Source organism: Panthera uncia, unplaced genomic scaffold (genome assembly GCF_023721935.1).
Source record: "Panthera uncia isolate 11264 unplaced genomic scaffold, Puncia_PCG_1.0 HiC_scaffold_619, whole genome shotgun sequence".
In the NCBI taxonomy this organism is placed as follows: domain Eukaryota; kingdom Metazoa; phylum Chordata; class Mammalia; order Carnivora; family Felidae; genus Panthera; species Panthera uncia.
The window spans coordinates 1-18,600 of NW_026059780.1; the positions used below are offsets into that span (position 1 = coordinate 1).

At 57.5% G+C, this 18,600-nt stretch overlaps 1 protein-coding gene across 3 annotated transcripts; it reads right to left on the bottom strand.

Annotated features, from left to right (window-relative positions):
• Positions 1-7,806: 7,806 nt before the first annotated feature.
• On the bottom strand, positions 7,807-18,481 carry LOC125918273 (SH3KBP1-binding protein 1). 3 transcript variants are annotated; one of them, XM_049624288.1, is made up of 18 exons: positions 18,357-18,481; positions 18,080-18,133; positions 17,884-17,929; positions 17,705-17,778; positions 17,360-17,418; positions 17,060-17,140; positions 15,123-15,284; positions 14,949-15,039; positions 14,669-14,859; positions 13,781-13,896; positions 12,883-12,970; positions 12,651-12,767; positions 11,556-11,726; positions 10,441-10,596; positions 9,943-10,039; positions 8,733-8,911; positions 8,372-8,486; positions 7,807-8,259 (listed from the first exon to the last, which is right to left on the bottom strand). In XM_049624288.1, exons 1-18 carry the CDS (start codon positions 18,440-18,442, stop codon positions 8,040-8,042), a joined length of 2,103 nt encoding a protein of 700 aa, XP_049480245.1. In that variant the 5' UTR covers positions 18,443-18,481; the 3' UTR covers positions 7,807-8,039. The 3 variants fall into 3 exon arrangements, with proteins under 3 accessions (XP_049480245.1, XP_049480244.1, XP_049480246.1); XM_049624289.1 differs by having other exon boundaries at positions 8,126-8,259; positions 8,442-8,486; XM_049624287.1 differs by having other exon boundaries at positions 17,705-17,929.
• Positions 18,482-18,600: the final 119 nt, after the last annotated feature.

Consider the following 18,600-nt stretch of genomic DNA (forward strand, 5'->3'; position numbering starts at 1 on the left):
GCCCGCCCGAGGGGCCCGGCCGCGCCCGCCCGCCTGCGGGGGAGGGCGGCCGCGCCCCCGCTCAGGCCCCCCCCCTCCCCACCACTCCCTCCCCGGCGGCCGCGCGGGGGCGCGTGGGGCTGGGCGCGTAGCCAGAGGCGCGCAGGCTGGGCGCTAGACTCGCAGGGGGGAGGGGGCGCCCCGTCTGCCCCCGCCTCGCACCAACAAGTGAATGGGGCCCGCAGGGGAGCGGCGGGGAAGGGAACAGGTGGGGGCGGGCCGGTTTCTCCCTAGACAGGGCCGAATCCATAAAGAGGAAAGAGGAGTGGGGGCCACATTTGGGGAGGCCGGTACAGGCTGATTCTCCGCCCTAGACCCAGAGAAAGAGGCTTCATCTGGATAGGGGGCTGTCATGGCACATCTGGGCAGCCAGGTGGCACATCTGGGGGAGAGGGAGAAGGGTCGGTGCACCTGGGCACATGAAAGAATCGAGGGTCTGGATGGTGGGCAGGACGCTGGGGGGCACGTTTGGGGATGCAGTCACATCTGGCCAGCACCCCACACCTGGTAGGAGAAGTCAGAATGGATAAGAAAGAGCAAACGGTGGATTGAGGCTGTGGGCGGGGGTCCTCACATCTGGCTGGATGCCCACATCTGGAAGACTTTAGGGAGAAGGGGACACATCTGGGCTGAAGGCCACAACAGGAGGGGGACTTTAGAGGGTGGTTGTGCTAGCCCAGGGGCCGAGAGCTGGAGTGGGAGGAGGGCAGGGGGAGGGTCGTGGAAGTAGGGGGAGGCCTTTGGCTCCCGGCCGCCCCGCAATTTTGGGCATTCGGTGACCGGGCAGGCGCCAACCCGCACAATCGCTTTTGTTGTCTGGGCTAGTTGGGCTGCGCTCTCTGCCGGGACAGCGCCCCCCTCTTCGGCCGCAGGGAGCCCGGACGCCTGGCTTCCCGGCCCCACCCCCGCGGGTCAGCGCCTCTGGCCGGCGTCTGGTCCTGTCCCGGGCTCACCTCGCACGGCCGGACGCCAGGGTCCCTAGAGGGTCCGTGTCCTGGGGGGCTGAGCTACAACGGGGGGCAGCTAGGCGGCGGCTGGACCGTGGGAACCAGACGGCTTTATCTGGCCCGGAACCCACCCCCCTGCCCCCCGGCAGAGGAAGGGCGGATGTTCTTACCCCGGGTCTGGCCGGCAGGGGCGCGCTGTGGGGGCCTCCTTCTCAGCAGTGCCCGGCCCCCTGGCCCACGGGGCCGCCTTCGTCTCAACAGAGCTCGGGCCTCCTGAAGCCTGGATAGAAGAGGGCAGAGGCGCTGTCAACGCGGTTAGACTGACACCCCCTTTCCCCACGACTCAACCGTAGCTGGAACGGGCCTTTCGAGCCACGAGATCTCCCAGTAACAGCTCTGCCCACCCCCCACCCCTATCCCTTTCCGGGGACCAGACCTTGTACGTTCTTCACAGGCTTGGGGAGAAACAGAGATGAGGAAGGGAGAGAGAGAGCAAAGAAGACAGAGACAGAGGCAGAAAGAGAGCGTCGCAGAGAGACAGAGAGGACAAGGGGCAGGTAATGAGAGAAACAGAAAGAGACAGAGATGGAAAGAGCAAATACAGAGAGAGGGACATGGGGACAGGGGCAGAGAGATGGAGACTGAAAGACACAGAGACTTCGATAGGCACGAAAAGGAGAAATAGAAGCAGAGATCCAAGTTGCCAAGGAGAGGCAGAGAGAGACCAAGGGAAAAGAGATGCAGGGAGCAGAAAGAAACGTGTGCTGGGAATGGTGGTGGCTGGTGGCGGGGAGCCGGGAGCTCCTGAGCATCTGGTAGGGGAGGGATTGCACACTCACGTCAGTGGCTGCCAGTTGAGGGACACCTGTCTCTTCCTCGCGCTGGGGCTGGGGCTCGGCAGCACCTGGGGCACTGGGGTCAGGCACTGCTGAGGGCCTGCACACTTTTCAGGCGGGCAGCTCTGGACCCTGCAGGAGGCTTCGGAGACAGCCAGGGACTTAGTGGAGAAGGAAGGGACCAAGTCTTTCCACCAAGTGCATCCAGCATTCCGGCTGGGATGAGAGGTGGGGAAGGGAGCGGCTGACACCTCTGCTCTTACCCCCTTTCACTCCCTGCCTATACCCCACCTAGAAGAACCCACCTCTGACGCAGCGACTTCTCTTGGGCGACTGGCCTGGGCAGCACCGACAAGCAGCCACGCTGTAAACAGGGGTGGAAGTCACTCAGACCCCTAGCCCTCTCAAACTGCCCAAAGAGGGCAACGGTGGGTAGGGGAGGGAAAGTCAAGAGAAGGCTTGAGAGCAACTCGAAATAGATGTTTAATTAATTTGTGGCACTGCGCTGGATGCCTGCTTCCCCGTCTGCACAGTGGGAGGCAAAATGGCTTAGATTCTCCGCGCATGAAAGTCGCAGCAACCCTACTTTAATTTGTTTTCTCAAGTGTTTAGTGGTAAAGTCTTATTGGTAAGGACATTTTAAAGCCTTAATTAATTAATTATTTTTTTTTAATGACGCAAAGTGGATCTTTAAGTTCACTGCCAAGCCCGTACTGCCTGGGAATCTAGAACCCCGCCCTCCCGCACATCTCTGTCCTTGACTCAGCCATCATCCCGAGCATGGCCGGCAGGTGGCGCCACTTCCACAGGCCTCAGCGGCTGGGGAGGGAGGTCCTCTTTTTGACTGTGGGTCCAGCGGGGTGCTGAGGAGGAGGAGGAGGGGGATACAGAAGGAGCCACGGCCCAGAACTGGGAATCCCAAGGTCCGAGTTCTAGACCGTTCCTGCGCTTCCACGCGCTGTGTCCTGGAGCCAGCATCTCCTTGTCTTTGGGCCTCAGTTTCCCGCCTGATCAGGAGGAAGGAGTTCTTTGAGAAATCCCCCGCTCAGTGGGTCTCAGATTCTGAGTAGCGGAGTCCTCAGCTCCAGCGCAAGTGCTTCGCAACCAAGGGGCCCCCCAGACAAATCCATTATCCCCAGGCTAAGGGGGACGAGGGACGAGGACGCGCGCTCTGGCCCCGAGAGAAGGGCAGTGGGGAGATGCTGTGAAGGGGACGTCGGGCTCAATGACTCTTTCCAGACGGGTGGGGCTCAGTGGGGAAGGAGGCCGCCCGAATGGGAGCCTCCGGGACCCCAGTTCTTGCTGTTATCCCTCCCGCCTTTTCTCTGCGTTAACCCCTTCCCGGCCCCGCCCCCGGCGCGGCTCGGGTTACTAAACGCATTCGCAGAGACCGAGGCGGGAGCAGAGCCCGGGGCCTTTGTAACGGAGCGCTGGGCCGCAGAGCGGGGGGTGGGGGTACTGGGCAGACTGCTTCCTTCGATCTCGTCACCCGTAGACAGGAAGGGTGGCTATAACCCCCGCATCTATAGGAAGTTTTGGATCTTTTGCCGCGAAATCACTGGTACCTCATTCAAGCCCGGGATCCTCTTTCTAGGAAACAAGAGCATCCCCAACCCTCAGGAAATCTGAGGAACCCCCTCCGCACAACCCCTTGCAAGCCCCTCCGCCATCAGGCTCGAAGTCCACGTCTTCCTAAGTCACTAGGAAAACCCAAGGGTCCCTTTAATTAATCCACTCGTTCCCAAACCCCAGAAAATCAGTACATCTTAACTCCACCATAGAATCCCTTCATAACCTCCCATACTCCTCCTTAAGCGCCCAAGAAGCTTGGGGAACCCCATCCTAGCTGGGGGGCCCCACCCATCTATCATCTTAGGAAAACTCAAAGCCCCATTCCCATATAAACTGGGACCCTTCTCCGGAAAAAAAAAAAAAAAACAACCTGGAATTCCCTGGGGCTACATCCATCTATCACACCGGCGGGGACTCCCTCGCCTCAAAATCCCAGTACTCCCTGGATTCTAACCCCTGCAAAGTAGAGGGCCCTAACAAATCCAAGAGCTCTGGCTCTTTCATCCCTACCCTGAAGCAATGGGTTCGTATTCCCCTAAATCCGCAAGTCCTGGTCCTCACGGACCACCAGACTTATTGGATGGAGGGGGCACAAGGAAGAAGGGGCCGCAGCGGGGCTTACCCGGCCTGGCGGCCCGGGATCCCTGCAACCTCGACGGCCTCGCTGGGGCTGGGGCTGGTGGCGGAGGCGGCGGCTGCGAAGAGTGGCAGCAGCAGCACCAGCAGGAGGGGGCGGCGGCCGCTGGGGCCAGGCCGCCGCATCGTGTCCGGCGTGGAGTCCCGCTCCAGGCGGGCCGTCTGTCCAGCGGGTCCGGCTTGGCGCGGCCCCGCCCCCCGCCCCCGCCCGAGGCCGACTCATTTTCTCCACAGTCTTAGCCGCGGCTGCGAACTTCCCGCCAATCAGAGCCCGGTGCCGCCAGGGGGCGCTGTCCGCGCGGCCAATCGGAAGGCGGCAGGGGAGGGGCTAGCGGGACAGGTGCCGGGCGGGGGGCGCTGGGGCCTGGAGTTCTCAGTGCTGGAGGCGAAATCGGGAGTCGGGTACCAACTTGTGAAGGAGAGCCCAAGAGCGGAGGTGCTGGGACCCCCGTCCCCTCCCACCACCACCACGGTTGGGAGGAACGCATAGGCAGTGGGCCCTAAATTAGACTCAGGCCTCATCCTTCGCTCACAGTAGTGGGAGAATTTGATCAGAATTTGCTCCCTGACTGGTGTAAACGCTGGAAGCCCCCATAGGTGTCCACTTCTCACACTAGAGGCTCAGGATTCTGGGTGGGGGGTAGTGCTAATCCTGCAGTAAGCCCCAGGTCCGACCGCTCTGTGGCCCCAGGCCCACCCTGCACCTTCCCAAAGGGTTTTCCCTTCTCAAGGCCCTGTGCTGTTGGGGTTCCGGGTCCAACAAGCAGAATCTTTTTCCTCGGAAGGTTGTAGCCTCTGTCCATCACAGGACCGAGTCTCTGCCCCTGACCCACAGACTTGGCTTCCAAGGGGCTCCTAGAGAACTGTTCTCCTCCTTACACCCCTCTCCGCAGCTGCCCCTAGGGGGTACCAGACTCCCCTTCCCTATCCTGAACCTTTAAAGATTCCCAACAGCACCCCTCCCACTGCCAGAATTACAGACTCTCTCTTTAGAGAATTCTAGTCCCCTCCCTTTCTAGGGACCCCAAGCCTCAGAGGGCCTTAGGCCCCATCTGCACTCTCTTTAGGGAGGTCCAGGCTCCAAGCTTTTCTTATGGCTTCCCATCTCGGTAGGTCACAAGCCCAGCCCCTTTTACTTCATTATAAACTCAAGGCCCCACCCTTTCCCCCCACCCTCGAAATTTGCCCCGCCTCTCTTCTCCCAAAGGCACCGCCCCCTGAGTTTCCGACCCCGGCTCCCTACTTGACCCCTTCCCGTCTGAATTTAAGGCCACTGCCCTTCCCATAGCGAATTCCGGTGCGGCACCATGCTTAGGATTCCCAAGCCCCACCCCTTTCATATTTGCCCCGCCTCCGAGGTTCCAGGCCCCATCCCTCCAGGCGGTTTGAGCCTTTTAGTTTCCAGTTCTGGATCGCTAGCTCCGCCCCCAATGGATCACAGGCTCCACCCACACAGGATACTAGGCCCCCTTCCCTGATCAGAGGGCCCACCCTAGGCTGAGAACATCAACCGATCCAGCTTTGTCCTCATCCCCCATTCCTGCTCCTTCCAGTGGAGGGGCGACCCTTTCACCCTCCCCTGTTACAGTGAGCACCGGGTAACTCACATAGCCCCGCTCACACTGTTACTGCCACCTACAGCAATCCACACCTCCATCCCACACGGACACCCAGAAATCCAGGCCCACCCACCATCCAGGGCCACGCAGCCCCTTAGAGCAGTAACGATGACACTCAGGGACATTCGTGGGCTGTCTTAGCATGATGAGGGAGTGCCTGACTGCCCACTGAATGTGTTCCGTGTCCCTGTTTTTGGGAAGCCCCCACAATCCCTGTTAACATGGCCCTGCAGGACAGCATGTCCTGGCCCCCCATGCCCCCCTCCGTTGCCCTCCTCCTCACCTCCTACCCTGTGGCTGGAGCATTTGCTGGGGGCGCTGCTGAAATTCCTCCCTTCTGCCTGGGATCCGGGGCATCTTCAATGCTCGTTGCTAGGCAACAGCCTCTGGCTCACCACTACAACTTCCGGGGATGGCGTTGGCTTCCCATCCCCCCTGAATTTGGAGTCCCCAGCTCCCAATCCTTCCCCATCAGTGCCACTATCTCCCGGGGTCGTTTCTATGTCATCCCTTGGATCCTGATCTGATCTCAACCCTTCAGAATCCCTGAGTTCTGGTGCTGTGGCATTCCAGAAGCTTCCTCCCATCGTGTGCTCACACGCTGGGTTTTATCCCTGGTATTAACAGACAGACAAATCTCTTTAGTGTTCCAGATTTTCTTACATTTTCTCTCTCAGTTCTAGAATCACCAGCAATCCAGAAACACAACGTGTTCCAGATTCCCTGGCAAGGAAAAACTATCTCAGTATTCTAGATCTGTGAGCATTATAAAACATCCCACATTCTAGATTCCCTGAATTCACAACCCCTCCTCCTATGTTCTAGACTTTCTAACATTCAAACATTCCCTAGGGTTCTGAATGCCTTGGCATGTAAAAATATTTCTAAAGTTTGAGGTTCACAGGTATTCCAAAACACTCATGTTTTTGAATCATTCATCTCTGTTCATGTTCTAGATCCCCTGACAATCCAGAGGCCCTTGCCATTATGGGTTTCTTGGAATGCAAACAAACCCTCTAGCGATCCAGAAGAGCTGACATTCCGGAATACTCTATGCTCTAGATTTTCTAGTACTCCACATTGCTGTTTCCTATAATTCTCAGCATCTCCAAATCTCCGGCATGCAAGTGTAGAATCATAGGCATTCTACAACACTCCCCTGTTCTAGAACCATTGACTTCCAGGTCCTTTGGTCAAGCAACTTCTGTTGTGTGGATTCTCTGAAATGCAGGGTGGGGGGATCCTAATATTGTTCATCTGCTAGCACTCTAGAATATCCCTGTGTTCTAGATTCCCTAACACTCTGGACCCTTCTCCACTATGTTACAGAAACTCTGGCATTCCAGAACTAATTTCCCTTTTCAAGGGAAATCAGCATATTCTAAAATCCTTGTTCCCAGTCTGCCCCACTTTCTTTCCTCTTCGTTGGCTCAAGGAAAAGATGCACAAATCTTTCCTGAGAAGTTGCCATGGGAACAGGTATTATTTGGGGGAAAATCTCAAGGATATTAAGCTAGAGTGAGCTGAACCTGTCCCTCATAACCTCTCTGGCATGGGCAGGAAAGGGATGTGGGAAAGGTGTTTGTGATGGCGATGCTTAGGGTACAAATGTTCAGGATGTGGCAATCACATAGCTGACATCTGTGTTTCTGTTGACCTGTGGCCAGTCGTCCTTGCTTGTGGTAACAGTACCCCGATTCACCTTTCAGGAATTCCTCCTCCAATCTGTCAACCTCCTGGCCTGTGAGGGCACATGACCCCTGGAACTGTGGAAGGCCTCCATCACACCGGCCATAGTGGCTGGTTCAGGGATGGCCGTCTGACTAAATTTAAGTCAATAAGAATCAGTCGTGTGATTTGTTGCTCTTGCTAGAAAAAAAAACAAGTTGCTAAGGAGGTACCTGGAGTCATCTTGGCACCGAGAGGGGAAAACCTGAGTATGATGCATCCCAGAGGAGAGCAAAACCAAATAGATGGAAAGACGTTCTGGACGAGTATCTGAATCCCTGGATCCAACTATGCCTGAAGCCAGATGTAAACCATTACATTCCCCTTCTTTGCTTAAACCAAGAGAGACAGATGTTCCTAAATCTACAGCCAGACATCTGGCTGGTCCTCACATCTCTCCCACCCTTTCCCTGGGGGTCCCCAAACCCTCTAAGAATGTCAGCAAGGTGTTGGCAGTGACAACTTTATTAGGGGAGGGTGACTTTGGCTTCAGAAAAGGGGGGGGGCAGTGGGGGCCTAGTAACAACGACCATTCCAAGGAAGCCCTGGCCCTGAACCCAGGGCTCTGACAGGAAGCAGGGAGGCACCTGAGCCCTGCCACCCCACCCCACCCCGTCCCCCGCCCAGGACCTGGGTATCCAAAGGCACCATGGCGGCTGTGTTCAGAAGGAAGTCTCGTTGAGCTTCACCTTGGGGGGTGCAAGGGGAGCCCCGAGACCCGTGGAGGGCCGAGGCGCTGGTGTCGGGGGCCGTCGGGACTCTGGCCCGCTCCGCACCAGCTCCTGGCAGCGTTCCACAAAGCTGCCTCCCCCGCGGCGCCGGGCCTCAGCCTGGGGGGGGCTCAGGCTCCCGAGACGGCCAGACAGGGAGGCTGAGTGGAGACTGGGGGGCGGTGAGGAGGGTCAGTGAGGGTCATCGTGGGCAGGGAGGCAACTCCCCCGCCCTCCCCCGCCCCTCCCCCATTGCACAGAAGGGAAAGTGGAGTTCAGTCTACCTGGTGAGAGAGGTGCGAGGGGAGGGGCTGGGGAGAGAGCTCCGAGAGGAAGCCAGTGGCACCGGCTCACCTTGCTCCAGCTGCTCCATCAGCTCTTCCTCGGTCAGCCCACCTGCTGGGGGGGCAAGACAGGGGCCACTGGGCAAGGGACAAAGGTCACACGCAAGGCTTGAGGCCGGGATAGGAGCAAAAACGCAGAGGTCAAAGGCTAGGGGTCAGAAGCTACGAGAGGGTGGAAAAGTGAGGGCAAGCTGGGGTTCAAAGGCAGAGGAAAGGGGTCAGAGGGCCAGAGCCTGGGGAGGGAGACTGGCAAAGGAGGTTGTGGACAGGGGCCGGCACGGAGGCCAGGTATAGGGAGTACCAGGGGCCTGGCCGAGGCCGTCCATGGCGGTGGTCAGGTCCCACATGGCCAGGCTGCCATTGGCCTGGCCGGTGAGCAGGTAGCGCCGGGGCCGAGAGCCGAGCCGCCGGGAGCCCTCACACTCGAGCACCGTGAAGGCGGTGGTGGGGGAGCCGTCCACCGAGCGCACCGAGCACACCCTGAGACGGAAGGGAGAGGGGTCACCCTGGCCCCGGTCCCTCTCCTCACCTGTACACCCCTTCCCGGGCCACAGTCCCCACCATTATGGCTTTAGTCGCTGCCTCTCCAACCGCCACCCCAGGCTTCTTTCCCCTTCCCCCATGTACTCTCGGGGTGCAGCGGCCTCTGGGATGGCTCCTGTCCAGCATCACCCCACGTCCCCATGGGGATTCTCCCCCAAATCTGCTGCTCTCCCTTCTGGTTCCTGACTCAGAGAAGGCCTGTCATCCTGGGGGCCTCCCTCCCCTCCTATCACCAGCTTCCAACCCCCTGCCCCATCCCTTCAGCCTCCAGGGCCCCCTCCTCCCCTCCTGTCTGGCCCTGGTCAAGCCCTGCCGGCTCCTGTCCCCACCTGTCCCAGCCTCTTCCCTGGACTCTCGGACTCCTGTCCCACCTCCAGTCCAACCCCCATGGTGGCCACGGCTCCCCAGCAGCCCAGGCCAATCTCAGCTCCTTCGTGCCCCTCAGCAGCCTGTTCGGAGGTCTGGCCCCCAGACCACGTGCACCTCACTGGCTGTCCATTCCCAGCCTTCACCCGCACTGTTCCTTCAGCCCGGCGCACCCCTGCCCCTCCTTTCTTCTGCTCATTGCTGTTTATCTCCAAGGTCCTCACGAAAACCCTCACAGGCCCCCTCCCCAGACTGGAGCAAGCACCTCCTCTGGGCTCCTACAGCTGCCTGTGCCCCCCCCCCCCCCCATCCCCGGCACCCCCACCTGTGCCTCCTGCCCCGATCCCGGGCTCTGGCCACACCGAGTGACCTGCGTGAGGTCCGGCACAGGCACCTGGGGCTTCCCCAGCCTCACTGCTACCCACACATGTCACACCTTGAATTCCTCCAGCCCCCAAACCCAGGACCAGGCCTCGTGCCCCCTCCCAGCCTTTGCTCCTTCAGGCGTTCCTTGGCTAGGACCCCCTTTTGGCCTCCGTGACCCAGCTGGTGTCCTGCCCTCTCCCCTGACCACCCTCCCCGTTCGATGGGACGGTCCTCACCGCTGGCCAGTGGATGAAAGACGCACAAAGAGCTGGCTGGCGGTTGGCACCACCTTCTGAATGAACACTTGCTGGTCGTCCCGCTCGCCGTAGGGGCCTGGACCAGGATGGTGGGGGGAGTCAGGGCCAGCTGGGCTCCCTGGGACTCCAGACCCTAAGGCTCTGCCCCCTTCTCCAAGATGAGCCCCCTCCCAGGACTAGGTCCCCATCCCCAGCTTTCTGGAATTGGGCGGGGTCAGAGAGGGCTGAGGGTCAGTCAGTGGAGCTCAGGGCTGTGGGGTGGGGGTCCCGGGTCAGGTGGCGGTCAGCAGGAATCAACGGGGTAACAGAATTCAACGGGGGTAGCTGGGAGTAAATGGAGATTGACAGGGGTCAGGTGGCAGCCAGGTCAGCTGGGTGGGTCAGGAGAGGTCTACAGGGGGTCAGGGAAGGAGCCAGTGGAGGCCAATGGGGGTCAGGCAGGGTGCATGGGATGGGGGGCCAGGGGCTAGTAGGCACCAATGTCATTGCCAGCGCTGCAGCCACCATGCCCGTCGGCCGACTCCAGTGCCAGGATCTTGAAGGAAGCGAGTGGGGTGGAGCCGGGCTGGGTGGAAATCATGCCCCGGAAGCGAGTCACGGACCACGTGCGCACGTGGTTGTTGTCGGCACAGACTGAGGAGCACAGGGGCAACGGCCGGTCAGGCCAGCTGTCATCACCACGGCCCAACCTTCCCGAGCCCCAGGATGACCCTTTTCAAAGGTGTCAGGATTCGGGCCCCTCTGGATTCTTCCCTTTCAGAGAATTCGCTCTTCCCCAGAACTCCCAAATGGTCAAAAATCCTCTTGGTTCTTCCTCTAAAATTGTTCCAGAGCCTGATCTCATCTAACCCTGTCACTGTCCCCACCCTGGTCCTGTCCATGGCAGCAGCCTCCTCCTGCTCCTGTCCTGCCCCGACGCATAGCCAGAGAGTCCCTGTGAATAACTGTGTCAGATGATGGCCCTCCTCTGCTCACAACCCTCTTTCCCATGATACCTACCCAGTCAAGGGCAAGGACAAAGTCATCTTCATGGCTTACAAGGTCCTACTGTCTCCCTTGCCCACTCTGCTTCCTCAGACACATCTATCATCCTCCTGGCTCAGAGCCCTTGCAATGCCTGTTCCCTCTGCTAGAATGTTTGTCCCCACCGAGCTGCACTGCTTATTTCCTTGGTTTTGCTCAAAGCTCCTTCCTCAGTGACCCCAACACTCTCAAGCCACTCGCACAACTTTTGTTTTTATTCATGGTCTTCATCGTTGCCTGTTGGTGACTTATATTCTGATTTATTTATTTGTCATCTGCCTTCCCGCAGAACATCAGCTCCCTAAGGGCGGGCACTTGGCCTGTCTTGTCCATCACTGTATCCCCTGGGCCTGGCACACAGTAGGTGCTCAACCAGTGTTTGCTGAATTGATGAATTTCTTACTCTTGCTTAGATGGGTCCCCTTACACTATTCTCTCACTTCTGCAATTGCTGTTCCAGGTTAAAATTCCCTCCCCTCCCCGGAGGCCCCACCCCCTGGTTTCATGTTCCCCTCCAGGCCATCCTCTTGCGAGGAGATGGGCAGTTGGGGCAGCCCGGTGAGGCCCACCTGAGATGAGGTGCTTCTCCGAGAGCATGATCTTGGTGACGGGGCTGCGGTGCACGGTGAAGGTCTGGAAGAGCTGAGGCCCGGAGCCCACGGTCTCGGGGTGCTGCACAATGACCCGCACACCCCCCGAGCTGGTGCCATAGGCAATCTCGATCCAGTTCCCGCTGTCACCTGGTGAGGGGCCGAGGATGAAGGCAGCGACAGGGCCACAGGGAGACAGAAACCACGGCAGAGAGAAAGAGAAGGACAGAGATAGAGTCAGAAAGCAAGGAGACAGGGGCAGACAGAAATAATAAGGCAGTGAGATGTCAGAAAGGGAGAGACAGAGGGAGAGATCAGAGAAAGAGAGGAGCAGGGACAGAAAGTAAGGCAGAGAGAGAGACGGAGCTAATAAGAGAGGGGACAGACAGAAAAATAGAGGGGCGCCTGGCTGGCTCAGCTGGTTAAGCATCTGACTTTGGCTCAGGTCATGATCTCACCGTCCTGGGATCGAGCCCCGCGTCTGGCTCTGCACCGACAGCTCAGAGCCTGGAGCCTGCAGCCTGCTTCAGATTCTGTGCCTCCCTCTCTCTGCTCCTCCCCAGAAATAAATAAATATTAAAAAAAATTTTTTTTCTCTCTCTCCCTGTGCCCCTCTCCTGCTTGACTGCATGCGCTCTTTCTCTAATAAATAATTTTCTAAGTAAATGATATTAAAAAAAAAAAAAAAACCTAGCCTAATTTTCTGCATTTAAAGCCAAGAAACCAAATCAAAAAAACTGTCCCCAAGTGAGAGAACTCGGTTTCATCCGCTGTAAAACACGCACCCTCTTTGTTTTATGAGCGTGGAAACATCATGTCCTCATTGCAGAGGTGGAAAAGAAACACAAAGACGAACTGCTCGTGGCCAAGTCAGGCCCTGGTTGGAGAGACCTGCCACAGCTTACATACAAGCGGTGCCCGGTGTTTGTTGAATGACTAAGTGAGAGTTGAATCTTTTCTCCTCCCAGTAAATCTCACAGGGTCATGCTACACAGTGGTGGGGAGGCGGCTGTGGGCTGGGGCTGCTGGCAGCGGGGTAGGGGGGGTAGATGGGGGGAGCCGGTCATAGCTTACTGGTCTTGGGGGTGAGGTAGACGCTGAGGGCCGTGACTCCGTCCTCTGCCGGGTCCCGGTAGAGCTCACTGACAAGGAGGTCGTTGTCCTTCATGCGCAGGGGAAACTTCTGCACATCTAGGGCGGGTGGGGAGAGCAGCGTGGGCTCGTTCAAGGTGCTCAGCACCCCCCCCCCCGCCCCCTGCCTTCCCGGGGAGGTTCTCGGGCACGCGGGGTACCAGCTGCTGCTCACCCACGTAGTAGATAGAGCCGTTGTCACAGCCCAGGAGGAGGAAGGAGCCCGCCGCGTCGTAGCTGGTGATGGGCTGCACCTCCTGGACCTGGGGGCAGGCAGGACCGGCTGTGGCCGGGAGGTCCTCCCTGCCTCCACCTCCACGGCACCCCTCAGGGTGCTCCTCACCCCACCCCCACCCCCCACCGCTTCCAGAACCTACCCGGGGTTTCTAGGCCCACTTCTCTCCAGCCTCACCGGCTCTAGTTCTATCTCCATCTGCGTCTGTCTGTCTCTGGAAGTCTCTGGGTCAGCGGTTCTGCCTCTTGGCCTCTCTTTGACCCCATATTGCTGGCTTTTCCTATTTATTTCTGTCTCTCTACATCCCTTCGGCACCACCGCCTTCCAGTCCCGGCTTCACTCTGCCCACCCTTCCCTCTCTCCATCACCTCTTTCTGACTTCCTCTATTGCTTTTTGTCTGTCTCCCCCCCTCTTTCTCTCTCCTTTCTCTGCTTTTCTGTCTCTCTCTCCCAAACATACTTTACAGGAGAAAGCAATACCGTAGGTATATTTTTCTTTATGTTTTGCACATGGTTTGGGAGGGAACGACAGACGTGTGCACGTCTGTCTCCTACGGCATCTTCACTCACCTGCTCCCCCATCCAGTGCCTGGAGAACCCGCTCTCCTCCTTTGCAAACCCACCATCTTCCCTGTCAGCTCAGCGGCCCCTCTTCCAGAAAGGCCTCCCTGACTCCTCCTCCTTAGGCCTTTATCACCCCGGCACCCCCACCAGATCTGGCCCGCTGCTGGGTTCTCTGGCTGTCTCCAGTTGGGCTGGGGCAGGAAGGAACCCCTCCCCGGGTCCGTGCAGACTGGACGCCTGGGAAAGAGGCAGCCAGGCCGGCCACCCCTCTGACCTGCCAGTGCTTGGTGACGGCGTTCCAAACCCCGATGCGCCCCGTGTGGCTCGTGGCAATGAGCTGGTTCCCAACGAAGAATAAGGCCTCCACGGGCACCCCCAGATGGAAGACTCCTGCAGAAGGCAAGGAGCACTCAGCCAGGACCCCGCTTCCTGGGGGAGAAGGAGGAGGACTGGGGGAGAAGCCAGTCGCTCAGTGGACCAGGAAGAACTCCCAGGGCCAGCGGATTCGGTGGGGCCACAGAATCTTTATAGGCTAGAGGATTCCAGCAGGAATTACAGAGGATTACACAGGCCAGATTCCTGACGGGGTGTGGGACTCTAACATGGTCGCAGTTTTCAATAAGGCAAACCGACGGGCGCCTGGGTGGCTCCGTCGGTTGAGCGACCAACTTCGGTTCAGGTCATGATCTCACATTGTGAGTTCGAGGCCTGCATTGGGCTCTATGCTGACGGCTCAGATCCTGGAGCCTGCTTCGGATTCTGTCTCCCTCTCTCTGTGCCCCTGCCCCCCTCACACACACTCTCTCTCTCTCTCAAAAATAAATAAAACATTAAAACAAAAAATAAAGCAAACAGAGATGTCTAATGGGAACATAGACTCTAGCCGGCTCTGGGATTCCCCTGGCATGGAGGTCTAACAGGGCAGGGAATTCTGGACGTGGGTGGATTTTTCTACAAGCCAAGGAATTCGAACAGGATACGGAATTCTAAAGGGTTGGAGCATCTTAATAATGCAAAGAATCCCCATGGGTGTAAGAACTTACAGAGTGGGTTAACAGGCCAGAGAATTCCAACGGGGTGGAAGAGAATCCTAACAGACCACAGGGTGAAGCGTAATTCTAAAGGGCAGAAAGAAGGTTCTGGAAAAGTCGCGGCGCCATACCTATCTCGGAGCCCCCGCCTTCTGCCTGCAGAGCCCACAGCAGGATCTCGCTGCCTGTAGCCGCTGCCACCATCTTGTCATGTTCACCCAAAGCCCCACCGAGCGCCCGGGCTGTGAGTGCCAGTCGCTCGATGGGCCAGTCCAGGCGGGGACTGGAAAACACCAGCTGCCAGCCAGAGGCTTCTTTTAGCCTGGAGGATTGGGGGATGTCATCAGCCCTCACCGCAAGCCCTCCCCACCAACAGGGCTTGAGCCTCCGGCCACCCCCCTCCCCGAGCACCTATAGCAGACAAGAAACTGGGTATAGGCCACAGCGATCCAGTTGTGGTGTCCACACACCAGGCGCACGATCCCCGGCTCCTCTGGTGGCCCTTGTGGGGGGAAAAGCAGGGATCAGGGCAGGGGCGCAGGGACCCCACTGGCTGCCCCAGTCTCCCAGGAGACAGAAACATACCCGATGGGGAGGGAGGGGCCCTCTCATCCAGCACTCGGCCCAGCAGCCCTGCATTGCCCAGGTTGGGGGGCATCGTGTTGCTCCGTCGAACAGGGGCTGGGCGTCCCCCCGACTGCTGGGGCCCCACCAGGCTGTGCCGGTTCCGCCGCTTCACTGGGAACGCTGTGGCGTGGAGAAGGAGCAGAGTGACAATAGCTGTAATAATTGCCACGTAGCAAGCGCTTCAAATGCGCCAGAAGCCGACTTCCCCACACGTGGGGGCATAGTGTCCCGGGCGAAAAGATTCTCAGTGGTGTGGGGACGTGGCACGAAAGGACACGGAATCACCCAGCAAGTTACTGCCTTTTCTGTTCCTTTGAGCACATCACAAGGGCCGAATCAGTTTGGCACTACCATAACGGTGCTATCTTTTCAGTATTTGCTAATGTTCTGTTTTAAGAAATGGAAGCCTAGGGGCGCCTGGGTGGCTCAGTCGGTTAAGCGACCGACCGACTTCACCTCAGGTCATGATCTTGCGGTCCGTGAGTTCGAGCCCCGCGTCGGGCTCTGTGCTGACAGCTCGGAGCCTGGAGCCTGCTTCGGATTCTGTGTCTCCCTCTCTCTGACCCTCCCCCGTTCATGCTCTGTCTCTCTCTGTCTCAAAAATAAATAAATGTTAGAAAAAAAAGAAGAGAAAAGAAATGGAAGCCTAGGGGCGCCTGGGTGACTCAGGTCATGATCTCACAGTCTGTCAGCGCAGAGCCCGCTTGGGATCTTCGGTGCTCACCCCCTCTGTCCCTCCCTGGCTCCCACTTGCACTCTCTTGCTCTCTCTCACAAAAATAAATAAAACATTTAAAAAAAATTAAAAAAAGAAAAGAAAGAAATGTAAGCCAATTTCTTTGGCAAGGCAGTAGCATCATAACTGTTATTTCAGGGTTTCATTTTCACATTTACTTATTTATGGTATGAAGGCAGTGATAGAAAACTTCTATTTATTTTTTTAAGTTTATTTATTTATTTTTTGAGAGAGAGAGAGAGAGAGAGAGAGAGAGAGCGCACAAGTGGGGGAGGAACAGAGAGGGAGAGAGAAAGAATCCCAAGCAGGCTCTACACTGTCAGCACAGAGCCCAACGCGGGGTTTGAACTCACAAACCGCAAGATCATGACATAAGCCAAAGTTGGACACTCAACTGACTGAGCCACCCAGGTGCCCCTAAAGCTTCTACTTAAAATGACTCCTTTATGGGGTGCCTGGCTAGTTCAGTCGGAAGGGTATGCAACTCTTATTTTATATATGTTTATTTTAATTATTTTTGAGAGAGAGCGAGCAAGGAGAGGAGGGGCAGACAGAGAGGGGTACAGAGGATCCAAAGCAGGCTCCATGCTGACAGCAGCCAGCCTGATGTGGGGCTTGAACTCACAAACCATGAGATCATGACTTGAGTCAAAATCAAGAGTCGGATGCTTCACCGACTGAGCCACCCAAGTGCCCTGAGTATGTGACTCTTGATCTCGGGGTTGTGAGTTTGAGCCCCATGCTGGGTTTCCAGTAACCACTGAGGCATATCTTCCATGGCCAGTGGGGTTGCTGATCTAAGGTCCCATGGAGATTATGGTCAATAATTCCCCTTAATATTTCCACCTCCATGCAAAATGTTTTATTTTATTTCTTCTAAGCTTCCTCACAGGGAAATCAAACGTGGACTACAACCCCCATCAGGCTCCAGAACATACATCCTAGCCTCAGGGGACTAGCTGGCCCACTGCCTCATTGGAAGTGAGTTCCTACTTCCTTTCCAAGCATCAGTCCAGCCTCTGATATAAGGCTAAAACTCCCATCATGTCTCAGGGCTCACAGCACAGGTAAGCACAGGGCTCACAGCAAGGGCTGTGACCTTATGGGAAATGTAGTCTTTAGTCCACCCTCCCTCCCCTCCATCCCTTAGCTGTGCCCACCTGGTGGAGGCAGGTAACCGTTGAAGAGAACGTTTCCACAGGAAGATCGGTCCAACTCCTCCCGCAGCTGCAGGCGTCGAACTGAAGCAGAATAACTCCATGCTGGGACTTGGGGGGTACTGAGGCAGATTCTAACCCCCTTACCAATCTCATTCTCCACCCCCATCCCCCAGATCCAGGACCAAATCCAGTGCTCTTGGCTCTAACCTAAACTTCTTTCAAGAGAGGGGAAGAGGGAGCATCTTGAGAGCTGGGGCTTGTTTTCTATGCAGTGAGGATGCTCATGGGGGCCCCACTTACCCAGAGGAGTGAGCCCATAGAACTGGGCTTCGTGGAGGAGGCTGGAACCGTGGACACCCCTGGGTAGTAGAATTGACTAGGGGTCAGAGTCTGGGAAATGGGAGTGAGTGGAGAATTCTAAGGAGGAAGTTTTCAAAACTGTACAAAGAGTCCCAAGAGGTAGCAAATTTTGACTGGATCAAGACTCTAAGGAGTGATGTTATTATATATGGGCAGTGAAAATGTGCGTGTGTGGTGTTTGGGGTAAATTCTAAGGACACGATTTAAATATGATCGAGGAGCTTAGGTGAACATTCTGAAGGGAAGAAGGTGAAGACAGTGGGGTCCCTTTATCCCCATGCAAACCTGGGGTCCAACTCTTTGGTGCGCAGGAAGTTGAGGATGGGGGCGAAGACGGTGGGGTCCCTGTCGATGAAGATCTGCGGGAAGGGGGGCAGAGGATGGATGGGACAAAACACGGGGCTGAGTGGGGCTCCTGTCCCTCCTCCTACCCGCTGCCCCGTTTCAGCTCTTGCCCTACTCACAGCTCCAGTCTCATCTTTCAGTGTAGAGATGCGTCCGCTGAGAAGACTGTTGGGAGGGGATGCAGAGTAGGTGTAAAGGGCAAGTGTGTGTGTGTGAAGGGGGTGGAGGGTGGGGAGGGTGAGTGGGGCATTAGATTTTCCCATACCCTCTCGTCCTGCCCCCCACCACCCGACCCAAACTGTCTCTCCCGATCACCTGGAGAAGAAGGAGTCTGGGATCCAGGTGAGAGTCTGGCGAGAGGTACTGAACCTAAGCGGGGAAAGTGAGCGCACAGTAGGGGATGGAAGGATGGAAGGAGGGAAGGAATGTAGCTCCTTACCCCACCGCCATCCCGGGCGCCAGTCCGAGCACTCGCGCTTTCAGCAGGGGGCGGAGCAATCCTTGATGGACAGGGATTCCCCCAGAGAGAGGCGGTACTCCCACCCCGTTCCCGGTCCCCGAGGTGGGGGCCTCAGGAATCTCCTACACTCACCTCTTGCCTCCCACGTTCAGATGAATCACCTCCCCCGGAGGCCCCCGACTCGGGACCCCTTCTGCTGCAGGTGCCGCGGCTGCCATGGCCCCCGGGCGAGCCGGCCGGCCAGCACCCGCTTCCGGGTCTACACTCGGGTCCCGCCCCCCACTGCCTGCTCATTGGCCTGGAGACTCCCAGGGCCACCGGCGATTGGACACAGCGCTCACCCGTCGCAGTTAAATTCTCCGCCTCCTTAAAGGGA